Raw genomic sequence first — 18,402 nt, 5'->3', positions numbered from 1 at the left:
ATAGTTGATGCTTACTCAGAGCATGCTGGCCAGTACTCTTGCAAAGCCACCAATAGTGCGGGGGAAGCCTCTTGTGCAGCTACACTCACAGTGACTCCAAAAGGTAAAGCTCATCTTGCTTTTTAAAGACTTGGGTTTGCTTCATGCCTCCTACTCCCACTGTTACTAATGAGAGTCTCTGCTGTTTGTCTCACCGCATATTGTGGTCAGTCCATAATTTACTAATCTAGTAACACCCAGCAAGCCCTCCTGCGTTCTCAATGATAGGTTAACCTATACAGTTTAAATCTCTCTGAAGTTATGTATTCTGTGCATTACCTTAGTATTTTTTTTAGGCATCAACTTTGCTCGATGTGTTTACTTTTCTAAACAACATCTCACCTGTTGGATCATTAATGATCCATTTGCTGTATGATGTTTATACAGTATATGGAAGAAAGGGGATAAATGGTATTCGGGGGGGGGGAGGGGGGAGAGGGGTGGGAAAGAAAGAGAGACTGTGTCACGGTTAGCTGCAGTGACAACCGAAAGAAGGACCCAGATTCCCTATGGCGGCCGCATGAGGCTTCATCATCCATTCATCACTGGATCACTGGGAAGGGACTTTCTTTCGTGTGACCTGACATCCGGAGTGCACTGCATCTGGCATGCTGCTTCCAAGCGACAATGACATCTTTCATCCTCATCTTCCATGCCGTTTCATGTTACTAACCTAGCCACGTACCACCGCTTAGATCTTAATATTCTTTTCTCTTTCTTGTCACCTGATCATACAGTGCGAGCCCTAGGTAGGCAGAGTTCTGGGAAAGATGTAAGAGAGCCCACCAAGTGCCAGGCAGTGGCAGATTGCGCTTTCACAAAGCAGGAGAGCAAAATGTCCCAAAGCGAAATTAAGTCATGTCAAGGATCATCATTCGAATATGAATACGAATCCCAGGTCTTTGAGAGTCTGTCTCAGAGCCCCACCCACACAGTGGCATCGGTGCACGGTGTAGCGCTGCGCCGCCGAGCATCCCTTGCACGCCCCGGGAACCAGGCCCAGGGGGCGGCGGGCGAGGCCCCGCAGATTCTCCGGCACCTGCAGGATCTGTCCGTGAGATGCGGCGACACTGCTCGATTCCTCTGTGTTTTAAAAGACGAAGCTTCTGTTGAGGTCACGTGGACCCACCAAGGCGTAAAGATCGAGGCCTCTGGAAGAGTGAGGCCGTCCCAAAGTGGGAAGATTCAGCTTCTTACCATCAGCGACGTTCAGCGGGCGGACCAAGGGCTGTACAGCTGCCTGGTCCGCAACGACTACGGCTGGGAGACCTCGTCGGCCCGACTAAGCATAGAAGGTGCTTCTTTGCTGTTTAGCTATGACTTGCTTCATCTCATCCTCATCGCTTTACGCAGCTTTTCTGCCATGCAAATAAAGTCAATGAATATGTTCATTAGCACAGCCCTAGCTTAGCACTCTGTGGATAAGTGGCCTGGTCACTGGTGGCCAGGCTTGTGACGAACAGTTACTTTCCAGTCTAGACTCAAGGAAGTTTAACTTTCAAATCTCATTTCAGAAGGTTAGAGTTTATTTCTCACATGTGCTGCTTTTCCTAATAGTTACCAAACGTGCTGCCTACGAAGTATACTGAAGAAGGTCAAGATGTTATCGTTCATCGAGTATTAATTATTGATCGTTGTGCCTGATACTGTGCTGAGTTTAAATTTAATTATTTTAACATGAGGAGGCTCAAAAAGTCCCATCTGCCCTTTGTTTGCAGATCTGGAAGTTCTAGATGTTTACAAAGATGTTATGAAAATAGCAAATTGGGCACTGAAAATACCAGGGCCCTGTCTGGACCAAGATTAGTAGTCTGTAGCTATTTCTCGGTAGAGATGATACTGCTTTACAGTCTCAGGTCCCCCTGGAATTGTAGAGTTATCTCAAGGCAAGATTATTATTTTTTGTTGCTATCGCACTTGATTTGCCACCATGTCTGAAAGGGCATGAATCAATTTGTCTTGGAAAAGACAAGTTCTTCCTTTTATCCATGGACTTCCTCTTAGATACTAATGGAATGGGAAAGTTATTCTTCAGGGGCTAAAACCCCATGCTGTATGTCGGCAAGGTGAAGGATCTTCACTGAGTCCCATGGAAGGAAGCTGATGGAAGATGCTCCAGCATCTCTAGAGGTCCATGGCGAACTGTGGCCTCAAGGTCTTTCCTGATCTGTCCATACCATTTTTGAGATGTTAGAGATGAGCAGGGGATAAGTACCCTGCCAGGTGACAGCCATCTTGGCTCTGAATTTTGTAACAGGTTCATGCATCATTTAATATATCTGTAATCCTCACTCACCCACGGGAGTCTTTCTTCCTTCTTAATCTGACATTTTGCTCTGTAGCTATTTCTGGTAATATTTGTGTCCTCCAATATCTCAAGAACTGAGGCCTAGTTATGCAAATTAATTGGAAAACTCTACCATCCAGAGAGCTGACCCTCACTGTCACCATAGCTGCTGGCTACTGCAATAATCACACAGAGTGACAACTTATCTGGAGGTGACCCGGGTGCCAATTGTGACAGTTTCTGCAGCCATATAATTGGGGGTTGGCTGTGTTGTGGAAGTAGGAGTAATGTAGGTCTTTCAACTTGCTTCCTAAGGAATCTAGGACCACAGTACATGCTTGATCGTCATGTTGCCAGAGTGGATTTGAGCTAGACATTTTTGCCACAGGGTGGCCAGTTCACTCGGTCCTAATTAATTACATTATTAAAGTGTTCTTGGCACATGAGCATTTTTCTCTTGGAAAGTCCAGACTGCCTCTCTTGTACTTAAGAGAGTTGAAAGATACGCCATTTAAGTGTTTGAAGACTGAAGGATCGGGCACAGTTGTCTAATTATTGAACATGAGACCAGTCCTTATATGTTCCTCTTTTAACTTTGGCCTTATAACTTGATGTAGGCTGCACAGTTATCTACGATCAAGTAGGAATGTAAAACCCTGTAAGTCTGTTCAAGTAGGGTTATTCTGTGCATAATAAGCCTAGGTATATCCTATATTAGTTTGGGGACTAACATGCTGCTTTCCTTCTCATCCTAATGACATGTCACCTTCTCTAAATTCAGCATGTGATTTACTCTTCAAACACAGCTAATGTATTCCTTTTCCTAACTTTATTCTCACCTAGCAAAAGAATCGCAAACCAGAGCAGTTACAAAAATTGCCCATGGTTCAGACATTAAAAGTATTAAAACACTCAAAGCGTCACAAATTAAAACAACCCACGAAGTAAAGAGAGAATCATCAAAGAAAACATCAAGTTTGTCGTTCACTTCATGCCAAAGCCCACAAGGAAAGGAGAAGCCGGGGAGCCTGTGCGTGGTGCCTCACAGGTGGACGGAAGACTGACGGACACCAGGGCACCTGCCCTGCTCAAGAAGCTGCCCCAGAGATGATTGTGTCTAAAGCCTGTGCCTTTTCCCTATCTAATAAAAGCCATTTTTTGAGTTGAAGACTCTTTGTTTTACTCCTTAACATGTAATCAGACTTTGTGTAGTTTAAACTTTTAAACATGTCCCAAATCAAAGGAGTATTTACTAGCAGGAAACACTTTATTCTGCAGGAACACCTAAGACTAGCCCTCGGCAAAAAGTGGCAAGTTAGAAAATGCATGTTCCTTCTCTGTGTGACTCCATCTCTTAGCAAATGTTCAGTTGATAGGACATTTAAAAAAAAAAAAAAGAATATTCCTGTAGTTTGTGGATTGCTTTTTTGAATGCATGTAAAGGCATGGGGAATTATAGAACTAAAAGTGGTAATTTCACAGAGAACCTAAAATAAAAATGTTTTAAAATCTCTCTGCCAACATTGTCATGTACTCTATCAGTTCATTGATTTGTTTGGCATGGATTTTGGGGGTGCATTTGGAGGATGTAGTTTTCCATTACCAGAATAAAGAGAAAATTGTAATTGTATGAATATATGAATCGAGGCAGAAAGTCTATGGCATTAATCATTAAAATCTCCATATGTGTTTTTCCATTTTAGCCCCAGAATCAATTTTGCACGGGAGGATTGAAGAGCAGATTGAGGTGGAGATGAAAGGTATTGTTATATTGGATGTGAGATTTAAGTAGAAATTCTGAAGGATTAATAGAATCCTTGAGCTGCCTATTTCCCCTTAGTAATATTGAGAAAAATGACATAGATGTACAAATATATCTCTTAGAGTATATATTACTATGTCGCATGCCTGGTTTAGTATGCTGATGGTTACATGCATTTCACAGTAATTTGTTTGATGGTAATTTAAAGTCTTGTATTTAAAATTTATCAGCCATATTCCACTTCATGTTTGCAGCCATTTTCAAAAGCGCGTATTAGAAAAAGTTGTCATCTTAATGCATGAAATCAAGAAGTAAAAGTTTGTTTTCGAAATCAGGGTGAATTAAATTGAACAATAGGCAATAACCTAGCTGTCATTCTCAGAATGCAATGTCACGAATGAATTATGATTGAAATGCGACTTTATTTAGGGTGTGTGAAAATGTTATATTCCCATTCTGGTGGACACTTCATGCACATACATCATCTTAACATTGATATGTCTCTTACACTGGCTTGCAGATAGCTGCCTTACGTGATCCTTATTGCCTGCTTTTCTTTGCATAACATTGTGACTTTATGGCTGTATTAGTTCGAATAAACGCCTTCTCATTTTATTTTAGCTAATTACTTATGGTTATAGTTCTTGTAGATATTTTTTAAATAGTTAATTCTCAAAAATATAATAATTTACTCTATAATCAAAAGGATCAGAAAGGGCGTTTATTCCACTCTCTGCAAGTCAGGTAAGATTTTCCTCTTAGCCATCAAAAGAACTAAGTTTTCCTGCTCCCCAAACAAACATGCACAGGAACATGTTATTTTGAAATGCATTTTTGCTTGTTCAAGAAGAAATTTCAACAGTTTGAAGAAAAGACCAGACAACGAACGATTTTCGTGTCAGAATCTTTTAAACAGAGCATGGTGTTGCGTTTATTCGAACAAATATGGTGAGTGAACTTTTTATGGATTTGTGAGAATCTGTAGCATGCATTTTATTTCATTTCCTATTTTGCAATTTCATTTATTTTCAACTTTTTCAAGGACTATGGAAAATAGTAAAATGCTTTATAATTTACTTTTTTTCCAGAGTTGTTCTCCGAGGGGGAATCTGAACATTCAGAAAGAGATACACGCGATGCCTTTTCAGATTCTGAAGACGTGGGCCATAGCTCCATGGCGGCTAAAAGATATGCAAGTCGAATATCCTCTACAAGCTCCTGGCCTGAATATTTCAAGCCTTCTTTTACCCAAAAACTTGTGTTTCAGTATGTTCTGGAGGGTGATCCCGTTGTTTTTACATGTAAATTAATTGCTTGTCCAACTCCGGAAATAACTTGGTTTCATAACAATCGACCTATTCCAACGGGTCTTCGACGGGTTATAAAAACTGAGAGTGACTTACATCATCACTCATCCAGCTTAGAGGTTAAAAGCGTCCAAAACAGAGATTCGGGAAGTTATAGATTGTTAGCAATTAATAGTGAAGGCTCTGCTGAATCAACAGCCTCATTGCTTGTTATGCAAAAAGGGCAAGATGAGAAATGTTTAGAATTTCTAAAGAGGGCAGAACAGACACATGGAAATATGGAGGCATTAGCTGAAAGGAGAGAAGAGAGGATAAAAGTTGGCCTGAGGTTTACTGGTTCTCCCTTTAACAAAAAACAGGATGTAGAACAGATGGGAATGGTGCGAACTATACACTTTAAGACAGTAAGTCCAGGCAAGAAAACTGACTTTCTGTGTGATGAAGAATATTTAGAAAGTAAATCTGACATAAGGGAATGGCTGAATGTAGGGGCAAGCTTCCTGGACGAGGAGACCAAAATAAAGTTGCAACGTTTACGGGAGGCTAGAAAAATGTTAATGGAGAAAAAGAAGTTACCTCTTTCAGATATGCCATCTGAAATAAGCTCAAGAACTCTGAGAAGTGAAGCTAGTGATAAAGACGTTCTGTGCTCTAGAGAGGAGATAGAAGGCAGGTTTGTATCTGATCTAGCCGAAAATAGGGATAGGGTGGATCATTCATGTGAGGGGATTGTCCAAAATCCACAGGTCCTTCCTAATCAAATGGACCAAGATGTAGAATCTGGAGAGCCTCCCATAAGCTTTCAAACCACTGTTGATGAAGAAATCCTCCAGACAGAAACAAGAATGAGCCAAGAGCTATTTTTAAGAGAAAGTCCCCAAGAAGACCATTTTTATGGTAGGATTCTGGTAAGCGAGGAAACCCAAGCAGAAGAACAATTTGAAGGAATTATGACCAAAACTGAAATTGGAGCGTCATCTAGATATATCACTGCTATAAATAAGAACGAGGAACTATATGAGACACCTGAAGAGGTGTCCCAAGTTATTATGCCACATGCCAGTGAAGCTTTTGGGGCAGTTATGAATATTAAAGAAAATGTGGAACTGGATAGTGAGAGAATAAGAGAGGATGACTTGAGCGAATTGCAGCACTCTGTTTCCACAGGAAACCGATGAATTCCAAACTGCGCAAGAAGGAAAAACCACAAGAGTTTTGGAAAGCTCGTTCCAAAGGCATCCGCAACGTTGCCCACCTTCATTTCTTCAAGAAATCGAATCTCAAGAAGTTTATGAAGGTGACAGTTGTAAATTTGTGTGTCACTTTCAAGGATACCCTCCACCCATAGTGACGTGGTATAACAATGATATACCAATCCCACGCAACAGAGGCTTTATTGACGCAGACCTCAGAAAACTACTCAATATTAACTTTTTCTTCTGTTCATCCTCAAAATGAAGGTTCTATTACCTGCGTGCTGTTTAACCAATATGGAACAGTAAAAACAACGGGTATACTTAGAGTGATGGCAAAGCGAGGGCATGGTGTCGAAGCACATTCGGTACCAGTGTTGCACGAGTATACGGATGTGGAAGAAGAGTTGGCAATGGTGTTTGACCAAACAAAAGACATCCAACCGCCTTGGAGACAAAAGCGCAAAAAACATCTCCAGATGTTACAAACCAAACCCCCAGTTCCTCCCTCTGCAGACACAGAATTGCTTTCCTTCCCCGTAGAAATTCAGGTAACAGCAGCTACTCCTACCCCAGAGCACGAGAAAGAGTCAAGAGAATTGTTTCATGCTGAGGAATTGGAAACTAAAGCAACACCTCAAGATGAGGCCCCTCAGTCACCAAAACACAAATTTATATTTTCAGCTGATATCACTAATGAGCCACCAAAAATGTTACAGGAAATGCCAAAGCATACCAGATGTAGAGAAGGGGATTCCATCGTATTCGAATGTTTATTGTCTGGTGAGCCCAAACCAGTTGTAACGTGGTTTCAAAACGGACTCCTTTTAAAGCAGGACCAGAAGTTTCAGTTTGAAGAAATTAATTTTAGCTACAGGCTATATATTAATGAGATCAATTCTCAAGATTCTGGAAAATATAAATGTGTTGCTGAAAACAGTTCAGGAACCGTTGAGAGTGTTTCGAATCTGACAGTGGAACCTGTCACTCATAGGGAGTATAGTCAATTAGAAAACATTGGTGGGATTTATGCAAAATATTCCAAAGATCAGCAAATTCATGGAAAATCTGTAAGGGCACATTTTTATGATCATCCACCTGGTCCTTTTATTCCCCAGTCCAGGATACAAGAACATTCTGTAATGGAATATTTTCAAAGCCTGGAGACAGTTGAACAGATAGACCAGAAAGGCCAGGTTCATTGCACATATTCTAGAGAAAAACTACCCAGATTTATGCAAGGTGCTGCTGGAGCCATAAAACTCAACAAGCCTGTCAGAGCCAAACTCATACAGGGTCAGAGTGAGGGGAAAGAGGGACGCAGAAATGAAAAATCCAAGCTGTACCAAGCAGAAGGTACTGTTTATCCATTTGTCGATGATTTCAGCGAAGTTGAAAAAATTAGGCAAGAGGTAAAAAACGATTTCAGAAAACCTGGTGAAGCAGAAAGGGAAAATGTACAAGAATATGCCCAAAGTGACTCTTTACGACATAGCCAGTCTGAGAGAACTCCTGATAGTTACAATCCAACAGCTTCATCTCTCGAGTATGAAGAACCCCTTGGTGAAGAGAGACACTACCTAGGGAAAAAGGTGAAGCATAGAATCATTGCATTTGAAAAGTTACAACATGTAGAAAAAGGAGTTCTAGAAAAAACACTTACCAGGAAATCATTTGTCAGTCCCCCTCAGAGGAAGCTTGGTGACAGGAACTTGCCATTACCGGGAAGAGAATCAGGATCCAGTAACCTAAATGCAAATATGTATCCAGCAGACACAAGGTCTCCCAACGCCCAACCCGATTCATCTGACGTTGTAATGAATTTAAAGCTGCTTTCTTCTCAGACTTGGAAGGAATATGAAGTAGAAGAAAGGGAACAAGAAAAAGAACTAGGTCTTACAGATCAGTCTGCAATTTCTGGAAGGACTGACCACGAAGCAGCTATTACATTTGACTTGAAGCAGTTCTACTCTCAAGTAGAAAGTGCAGATCTAGAATTCCAAGCTTCAGCTGGTGGCCAACCAGGAGCAGCTTCTTCTAAAATCCAACATCCTGTTTCTGAAGCAGCTGATACTGGGAACATTGTATTTGATCTAAAACAAATGTATTCTCACCTAGGAGATGCAGCTATGGAGTTCCAAGGGCCAGAGACCAGGCAACAGGAGACACCTTATAAAAAAGAAATCTCTGGCACAGAAGCATTACAACCTGAAACACAAGATACCTCTGAAAGTGTGCTAAATGACACACTTCCCACCCCCGAAATGTCTTCCGGTCAGGAGTTTTCAGATAGGACTGCGATAGAGAAAAGTCATTTTGATGAAAATACCCTTTATTTGGAAAAACACATAGAGGAACATAACTTAGAAATTTTAAATCCTGATATTCCCCTTAAATCCTTTTCTGGAGAAACCCACGGTGAACCACATGCCCTACGTCAAACCTCCTCTGCTGATGTGGGAGAGACGTCTGTTTCTGAGGGAAAAATTTCTCTGGAAAACGGAGGTCAAAGTTTCATTTCACATTTGAAAAAAGCAGCAAGTGAGGAAAATCTCTTAGAGGTCCACGAGAAGGAAGAGCACACTGTGGCACCCGAGCTGGCGTCGTTTCAGGACCAGGATGGAGCGACACAGGGGTATGTCACTGGAACTTTGGGAGACGACGAAGGTGATGTTCATGAGCAACAGCAGAATCCAAATGAACAAATAAGGGCAAAATTTGATGCCTTTGGGCAGGAAAAATGTTACGAAGAAGTTCAAGTTCGGAAAGAAATTTCTCTGTCCACTACTGCAGGAGAGAAGATAGAAACTGGTTTTTCTGAAAATCTTCCCAAACCAGATGAGGCACATACAACAGAAGCAATAGACCCCGAGGCCTCTCTAGCACAATATTTACTTGCTGCTGGAAAGCACCAAGTTCCTGAAACTAAAGACCCCAAACCCAAGGCAAGGCCTGTCCAGCGTGAGTCAGTCACGTCAATGGAGGTTGAAGAAGTAACTTTCCACACCGTGTATGAATACTACAGCCAACAACAGGACTCATTAGGCCGCCCGTTTTCTCCTGAATCTGACATTTCGATTGACGTGGGAAGTATAAGCAGTGAAGAAATCTCAGAGTTAGATCAGTTTTATACGCCACCATCCTCTGTTGAACATTTTGAGACCCCAAAGGCTCCTGATTTGTATTTTACTCCTTCAGACACAACCAAACAGTCCACAACGAATTCAGGGGGTGAGACCATGAAAAGAGCCACACCCTTAGAGGAAGCTGGCGAGAGGTACTCCACACCTTCCGAAGGCGAGGTAGCAGAGAGATATTGCACACCCCCAGGGGAGGCCCTGGAGAGATATGCTACACCCCCAGGGGAGGCCCTGGAGAGATATACTACACCCCCAGGGGAGGCCCTGGAGAGATATACTACACCCCCAGGGGAGGCCCTGGAGAGATATTCCACACCATTAGGAGAAACAGTTGAAGGACATCCTATTCCTACTGGAGGACCAAATCCCACTGGAAACCTTAAAAGGTATCCATCAAAAATAGAAAGGGAGGACAGTACACCAAATGAACATTTCCATACTCCCACAGGAGAGAGGAGCTCCGCTAACGAACTGGGGCGCTCCGATTCATTCGGCACCCCCAGTGAAGCCATCGAACCAAAAGACAATGAAATGCCCCCGTCGTTCATCGAACCTCTGACCAGAAGGAAGATCTACGAGAACACAACGCTGGGCTTCATTGTTGAAGTTGAGGGCATTCCAGTTCCTGGTGTGAAATGGTATCGAAATAAGTCTCTGCTGGAGCCAGATGAAAGAATCAAAATAGAAAGGGTGGGCAATGTGTGTTCTTTGGAAATTTCCAACCTTCGCAAAGGCGAGGGCGGAGAGTACATGTGCCATGCTGTGAACATCATAGGGGAAGCCAAGAGCTTTGCAAAAGTAGACGTCGTGCCCCAGAAAGAGAGAGCGGTGGCGCTCCCGCCTCCAGTCACACATCAGCACGTCATGCAGTTTGATTTGGAAAACACGCCATCGTCAAGAACGCCGTCCCCTCAAGAGATTGTCCTGGAAGTGGAATTAAGTGAAAAAGATGTTAAAGAATTTGAGAAGCAAGTGAAAATCGTCACAGTCCCTGAATTTACTCCCGATCATAAAAGCATGATTGTGAGTCTGGATGTTCTACCGTTGAATTTAGCAGATCCAAGTATGGCTTCAAGGGAGGAAGAAGACAGAGATTTAAAAATTGATTTAGAAGTATTTGAAATGCCTCCTCGCTTTATAATGCCCATTTGTGACTTTAAAATTCCCGAAAATTCAGACGCTGTGTTCCGATGTTCGGTCATAGGCATCCCTAGCCCAGAAGTGAGATGGTATAAGGAATACATGTGCATTGAACCCGATAACGTCAAATATGAGATCAGCGAGGAGGCTGGAAGTCACACCCTCAAAATTCGCAACTTCTGTCCATCTGACAGCGCGACCTATAGGTGCAGGGCTGTGAATTGTGCAGGGGAGGCCATCTGCCGGGGATTCCTCACCATGGGAGATTCTGAAAGGTTTGCTCTGACGACCAAGAAGAGCAAAGTGACCTTAAGCAGCTTGAAGGAAGAACTGGTCTTAAAGAGCAAATATTCAGATAGCTTTTTTGAATTTCAGGTGGTGGAAGGGCCTCCCAGGTTTATCAAAGGGATTTCTGACTGTTACGCACCGTTAGGCACAGCAGCTTATTTCCAGTGTTTGGTCCGGGGCTCTCCGAGACCCACGGTTTACTGGTACAAAGATGGGAGGTTGGTGCAAGGAGCACGGTTCAGTGCCGAGGAAAGTGGCATAGGGTTCCACAACCTGTTCATAACGAGCTTGGGGAAGGATGACGAAGGGGAGTACAGGTGCGTGGCCACGAACAAGTCAGGGATGGCGGAGACCTGTGCGGCCCTCACCCTGACTTAGTTTCTAGTGCAACGTGTCACTGCCTCAGTAATTATTAAACCCATCTGAGCGCTTCCAGATTTTCCAAAGTATGTAGATCCAATGAATTTCCAAATAGGCCCACTCGACCCGAATCTGATACCTGGAAAATCCCTGGGAAAATACTTTCTCTGTGTAGAACTCTCCTGTTTGTAGCCCATGTAAATATCCTGTGATCCCAACTGTGCAACCATCACTGTGTCACCTCTGCTGTGAATCATTGAGCACGATTAAAAATCTCCGTGGCTACCTACCTGTCTGTCCCACTGCTTTACCCTCGTTCGCCTTCCACGAAAGAGTTTCAGTAGAATGCATTCTCTTTTAGCAGATAAACTCAGTAAAGTAACACATAGGATGGAAGCCCGGGTCAGATGACCACGCTGACAAATCGGTAAGGTAAATCTCCTCTCTGCTCTGAGTAGAAGTCATTTTTGAAATTGTCGCCCCTTGGTATCCAAATCCAGGCTCACTGACTTGGACTTAGAACAGACAAACGGCAGAAACCAGCCTCACCCAACTGATCACTAACTCTATGATGTGTTTTACCTTGCAACCTTAATATATTTGTTCTGCTCTTCAAAAAATATTTTCATTATGAATATCCCTCTTCTTAAGTGTTTATAACTCTCGTTGGCTTTGAAGGGACCAATGGTGCTTTCTTTGTGGGTGAAGTTCAGCTAGATGTTTGGACATTTGCAAAATATGCAAAGAAAGATCTTTCCACTTCTGAGAATTCCCCATTTTCTCGATTGTTAAAATATCATCAGGTGTTAAATGCAGCATTCATTTGATATTGGCCTGAAGAGGAGAGAATATTACAATATTACATTTATAGAGAGATTTTTATTTTTTTCTTTTATTTTTTTATAAATTTATTTTTCATTGGTGTTCAATTTGCCAACATAGAGAATAACACCCAGTGCTCATCCCGTCAAGTGCCCACCTTAGTGCCCGTCACCCAGAGATTTTTAAACCATAGTCCAATTTCAGAATCTTTAGCACTAGGAAATAGAAAGTGGGACATTTTTAGTATTGAGCAATATGGTCATTTGTATTTCAGATTATGAAATTTCAGATTATATGCAAATAAGAGGATAGTAAGCCTTCCTGTCATTTTTAAACAAATTAGAAATTTTTAAAACTAATTAGAAATTAAGAAACATTCAAATTTAAGATATATATGTCTCTAAAGTGACTTCGTTTTCCAAAATTATAATTCTTAATCAATTTATAAAATTCTTAACAATGTATCTGTGTATCACTGTGAACCTGAATCTTCTCACAAAAGATGTAATAAATATTAAAAAATCAGTTTTTGTATTAGAAAATGAGGGGTTGGGCCAAAAGACCTCAGAGGTGATTGCTTAATTCTATGATTCGGTATTGTCCCAGTGGTAACTTTTCTTAATATAACTTAGGATAAATTTTAGTTTTGTAACAAATGATGAGAATTTAATAGAATATAGTAATGGAAATAGGAGTCTTTACTCCCTCCACCTCTAAATTACTCACTATTACCTAATAGCTGGATTTTTCCCCTGCATCGGGCAACTTTTATATACCATGCTCATATTAAACATGTTGTTCTCGATTCTAAAAAATTAAACAATTTAAATTTAATTTTCATGAGAATTCATATATTCAAAGTTCGTTTCTTTCACCTATCAGCTTTTTATTCCCACAATAGGATTCCCTTCAAGCCTTCCAAATTGAAGGAATAATTGAGAGAATGTGCAGGATACGGACAGAGCAGACAGGCTTACACTCCTTCCCACTACCCCTCCTCCCCCAAACATCTGTTCTACCTGTTTTAAGTCATCATTACTCATCCAGATAGATATACTGTTGTGGAACAATCATTTCTGTTTCAACCAGGGAGCACACAATATCTGTGATAAGCAGTATAGGTATAATGTAATATAGCTCATCATAAATCCCTGAAATAAAACTGATTCTCTAGTTTAAGGACTTAGGGATTTATTCTACTCCTAGTAACAAAATGGATGTTTCAATGAATTAGAGATTCTGGTCATGACAAACATGACAATAGCTGATACAGTAACAGTTCAAAACCTGTTTCAGGAAAGGAAGGAAGGAAAGAAGGAAAGAGGGGAGGGGAGGGGAAAACGTTGAAATGCCTTTGATGAAAATGAATTTGCAAGAAGGAAGAGTTTGAATTTGCTCATTAGAATTCATTTAGTCTCAAATGCATTGAATTGAGGATATTTGGAATAAAAATGACTGAAAAAGGAAAAACAAGCCTTGCCTTACTTGGCTTACTTATTGTTGTAGATAATTAAATGGAATTTTTTTCTGATTCAATGGCACATAACTTAAATGCCTGAAATATTAATTTATCTGTTGCTGGATAAAGAATTCATTGTATTATATGTAGTGGAGTTTAGACATAATTATTAGCCGCTTCTACTACATGCATTTTTAACTATACCTTTCATGTTTCAGTGCATTTGAATTTTATTTACTGTATTTTTTTATGGTCAATATGCCGTGTTGGAAGTAAAGGAAAACAACTGAAAATATTTTAATGAATTAGTGAGTTGGGGTATTTTAAATATTCATGTTCATTCCCTTTCCAGATGTTTTGGGAGTTCAAGTGAAGGGAGAGTGGACATGGGTACTAAATGTAAAATTAAGTGGTCACCATTAATATGTGAAATTAACCAGTGGTTTTGTGGCTTACTAATTGAAATAGTAAATAACTGAGTATATATTCTACATGCCATAGATAAATTTTGCCAGTACATTCATAGGCAATAGAAACTAGAGTTGTGCCTTCTAAAGCTTCTATGCTTTAGAAGAGGAATTAAGGCATGACTATTCCATGTGATGCAAGGGGAGTGAATTAATAAAATAATATTTCTTTGGGGGAAGGTAATAAAACTATTATTAAGAGAGCTATTCTACATTCCCACCAGACTTAATGAAAAATCTAGTTCTTTCATATCGTATTATGCCAGTCATCCATGATACTATTTAAAGAATATCTGTTATTCACTCTTTTGTTTTTCTGTTCAGTAATGCTGTATAGTTATTTCTCACACAATAAAGTACAATCCAATTTTTAATGTTGGAGTTATCTTCTTTCATTCCTGATCCTTCATTTTCTTGACTTAACAAAAGTCTTATTATAAAAGCTTTGTTGGCATAATATGGCGATTTACATGGCCAAAGGAGGCCCCAATTTCTAGTAACTGAAAAAAAAAAAAAAAAGATGGTTCTCTTACAAATTCAAATGAAGTATTTCCTATAGTCTCTTTTTAATAAAGACTTTATAAATAATAACTGAAACATAAATGTTTTATTTTGGAAATCATCAGTCTTCAATTTGGCAAAGGCTATCATTCTTAACTCAAGAAAATTTTAAACATAAACAGCAATTCTGAATCTTTTTAGAAATTGATTTAAATAATCCTGGATTCTTTTATTACAAATATATAGGCAGCAGTTTTTTGAACTTTAGAATTGGGTTTATATCAAAAAGAAAACTACTAGAACAGATTTAAAATTACATGCATTTTTGAAGTGGATTGAAAGTTGCATGAGTACAGTATTTATGGTTCTATAATATGCTATAATGAGCTAAGATTAAAAATTTAGAAATGTGCTCTTTTTTTTTTATAAATCTCAAGATAATCTAATGCTTCTAGGAATAAAGCAGAAGAAGGCCATCGGTTGGTGCATTGTTCGTTGACTTCTATGTTTTTGTTGTTGTAAAATAATAATCACTTTTCTCCATACAGAGTTTTCTAGTTCTCTTCTGTCTGCTGAGGAAGAAGGATTTCAAACCTATAGCTCTGGCCATCAGTTATCTAATGGAAATGAAACACTTGAACTTTTGTCTGCACCTTCAATTCATTCAACTACATTTGAGTCCAAAAAGGAAGGCCATGTTCCAGTTTTCATCAAAGAAGTGTCAAATGCTGAAATAAGCATAGGGGATGTGGCTAAACTGTCTGTTACTGTCACTGGCATTCCCAAGCCTAAAATTCAGTGGTTCTTTAAAGGAGTGATGTTAACTCCTTCTGCTGACTACAAATTTGTTTTTGACGGCAATGATCATAGTTTGATCATTCTGTTCACCAAATTTGAGGATGAGGGAGAGTATACATGTGTTGCCAGTAATGAATACGGACAGGCCGTGTGCAGTGCCTCTCTAAAAATAAGTTCCAAAGGAGAGGGCCAAAAAGAGACAGAAGCAGAACCAGTGGAAACATTTCTGGAGAAGTTTGAAGGTCCTTGTCCCCCTTACTTCCTTAAGGAGTTTAAACCAATTCACTGCGCTCGGGGGCTCCCAGCTGTCTTTGAGTACGTGGTACTTGGAGAGCCTGCACCCACTGTTACGTGGTTCAAAGAAAGCAAACAGCTTTGCACCAATGTGTATCACACTATCATTCATAATCCTGATGGTTCTGGAACATTCATTGTTAATGACCCCCAGAGGGAAGATAGTGGCCTCTATGTCTGTAGAGCAGAGAATATGTGGGGTGAGTCCACCTGCACTGCAGAGCTGCTTGTGCTTCTAGAAGATACAGACATGACGGATGCTCTCTGCAAAGCAAAACCCACACCAGAGGCTACTAAGGATTTTCCAGAGATGTCATTAAAGGGTCCTGCAGTTGAGGCATCTGACTCAGAGCAGGAAATTGCAGCTTTTGTAAACAGCACCATTTTGAAAGCTGCTTCAGTCGCAGAAGAAAGCCAGCAGCTTTCTCATGAGCATATTGTTCAAACCAGTGAACTGAGTAGTCAAGTAACTTTAGTGGCTGAGCAATTGCAATCCACAGTCACGTTGGAGCAGAATATGCCCGATGCAGAAAGCACCAGGGCACGTCTTTCCATCAATGGCACTATTCATGTTCAGCCCATCAAGGAACCATCTCCCAATTTACAGCTGCAGGTTATCCAGTCCCAGAAAACCCTCCCCAAGGAAGATGTCCTAATGCTTCAAGAACCCGAGTCCCAGGTGATCCTATCAGAAACTGAAAAAATCTTCCCAAGTGCCATGTCCGTAGAAGAAATTAGTTCATTAACGGTGGAGTCTATGAAAACTTTCCTAGCTGAACCTGAAGGGAGTTATCCACAGTCTTCAATAGAAGAAGCTCCAGCCCCTTCATATTCAACCTCTGTTGCTGAGGAAGTACTTTTATCAAAAGAAAAGACAGTGTCTGCAATGGACAAAGAGCAAAGCCTGCCCCCTCCAAAGCAAGAGGCACAAAGTGCTCCCATCTTGAGTCAGAGCTTAGCTGAGGGGAACATGGAAAGTTTAAAGGGTGCTGATGTCATCATCTCTGAGGTCCACTGTGAACCCCAGGTCCCTTCAGAACACACGTGCACAGAAGATGAAATTGTGATGGAAAGTGCAGATGAACTGGAAAGCGCAGGGCAAGATTTTGCAGCCAGGACTGAGGAAGGCAAGTCCTTAAGGTTTCCACTAGCGTATGAGGAAAAGCAGGTACTGCTCAAGGAAGAGCATTCTGACAACTTGGCAGTGCCCCTGAACCAAACCAGTGAGTATAAAAAAGAGCCCATGGTGATAAATGGTGTGCCAGAGGTGCAGGCAAGTGACACTCTTTCTAAGGAAAGTTTGCTTTCTGGAATTCCAGAAGAACAACGATTAAACCTAAAAACTCAGATCCGCAGGGCTTTGCAGGCAGCGGTGGCCAGTGAGCAACCAAGTCTTTTCTCTGAATGGTTAAGGAACGTTGAAAAGGTGGAGGTGAAGGCCATCCACTTCACCCAGGAGCCCAAACGCGTTATGTGTACCTACCTCATTACCTCAGTGAACACTCTAACGGAAGAACTAACCATTGCCATTGAAGGCATTGACCCTCAAATGGCTGACTTGACAACTGAACTGAAGGATGCCCTGTGCTCTGTTATATGTGAGGAAATAAACATCTTAACAGCCGAGGATCCCAGAATCCAGAAAGGAGCCACAACAGGCCTGCCGGAAGAAATGGGTCCTTCCTCAGAGTCACAGAAGGTTGAGGCCATCTGGGAACCGGAAGCTGAATCTAAATATCTTGTCTCGGTGGAAGAGGTCAGCTGTTTCCATGTGGAAAGTCAGGTCAAAGTTGGGGATACCACGGGCGTCCCTGATGGGGTCACTCCAGCTGTGAGCCCTGATGAGAAACAGGCTGAGATACCAAAGCCATCAGAGGAAAAAGAGAAGCTCCCTGGAGGTGGTGCCGGGGAGGGTGGCGTGGGAGAGGCACAGGAAGCTGAGGGCAGCGCGGTCGGAGAGGATGGCCCTGTCATGCTCACGCCCCTGGTGGACACTACTGCGGAGGAAGGTGACGTTGTAAACCTCACGTCATCCATAACAAATGCCAAAGAGGTGAATTGGTATTTTGAGGGCAAACTGGTGCATTCAGATGAAAAGTTCAAGTGTTTACAAGATCAAAATACATATACGCTAGTTATCCACGGAGTCAATACAGAAGAGCATCAAGGAGCGTATACCTGTGAGGCCTTGAACGCCAAGGGAAATGCATCAACTTCGGCCAAACTCACTGTAGTCAAAAGAGGTTGGATTTCTCAGATGAGGGGCATCGAGCGCTAACGTTCACTGGGTCGTTAATGATTTAGTTTCCGTCACTGAGTTTTCACTTACCTGCCTCTGCCAGACTGCGATGTGTGGAGAGTGAGCGTGAAACCACAGACATGGTCATGGTTATTAATCCTCCTCCTTTGTCCTCACTGCCTTATGGGGTAGTACATTTTCACGTCTACGGTACTAGTTATTTTTAAAGTAAAACATTGTTTTTGGATGTCCCGTAATACCGATATGTTTTTAGCTTATGTTTATTTGAAAATAATGATATGTAAT

General features: G+C 41.3%; 2 protein-coding genes across 5 annotated transcripts in view; both read left to right on the top strand.

Annotated features, from left to right (window-relative positions):
* The window catches only part of TTN (titin), a 273,898-nt gene that overhangs the window by 52,284 nt on the left and 203,212 nt on the right, over window positions 1-18,402 (top strand). Inside the window, 2 exon segments of the mRNA XM_038584970.1 lie at window positions 4,030-4,086; window positions 15,314-18,100. Of these exon segments, the coding sequence (XP_038440898.1) occupies window positions 4,030-4,086; window positions 15,314-18,100 (2,844 nt within the window).
* Window positions 6,643-11,805, top strand: LOC119877901 (muscle M-line assembly protein unc-89-like). 4 transcript variants are annotated; one of them, XM_038584974.1, is made up of 2 exons: window positions 6,643-9,923; window positions 9,957-11,805. In XM_038584974.1, exons 1-2 carry the CDS (start codon window positions 6,759-6,761, stop codon window positions 11,532-11,534), a joined length of 4,743 nt encoding a protein of 1,580 aa, XP_038440902.1. In that variant the 5' UTR covers window positions 6,643-6,758; the 3' UTR covers window positions 11,535-11,805. The 4 variants fall into 4 exon arrangements, with proteins under 4 accessions (XP_038440902.1, XP_038440901.1, XP_038440900.1 ...); XM_038584973.1 differs by having other exon boundaries at window positions 6,643-9,956; window positions 9,990-11,805; XM_038584972.1 differs by having other exon boundaries at window positions 6,643-9,989; window positions 10,023-11,805.

Source organism: Canis lupus, chromosome 36, assembly GCF_011100685.1.
Source record: "Canis lupus familiaris isolate Mischka breed German Shepherd chromosome 36, alternate assembly UU_Cfam_GSD_1.0, whole genome shotgun sequence".
NCBI lineage: Eukaryota > Metazoa > Chordata > Mammalia > Carnivora > Canidae > Canis > Canis lupus.
This window is presented reverse-complemented; position numbering and strand designations above follow the sequence as displayed.

Coding starts and splice junctions, on each gene's coding strand:
- LOC119877901 (XM_038584971.1), top strand. CDS start 6,759: ATGATATACCAATCCCACGCAACAGAGGCTTTATTGACGCAGACCTCA.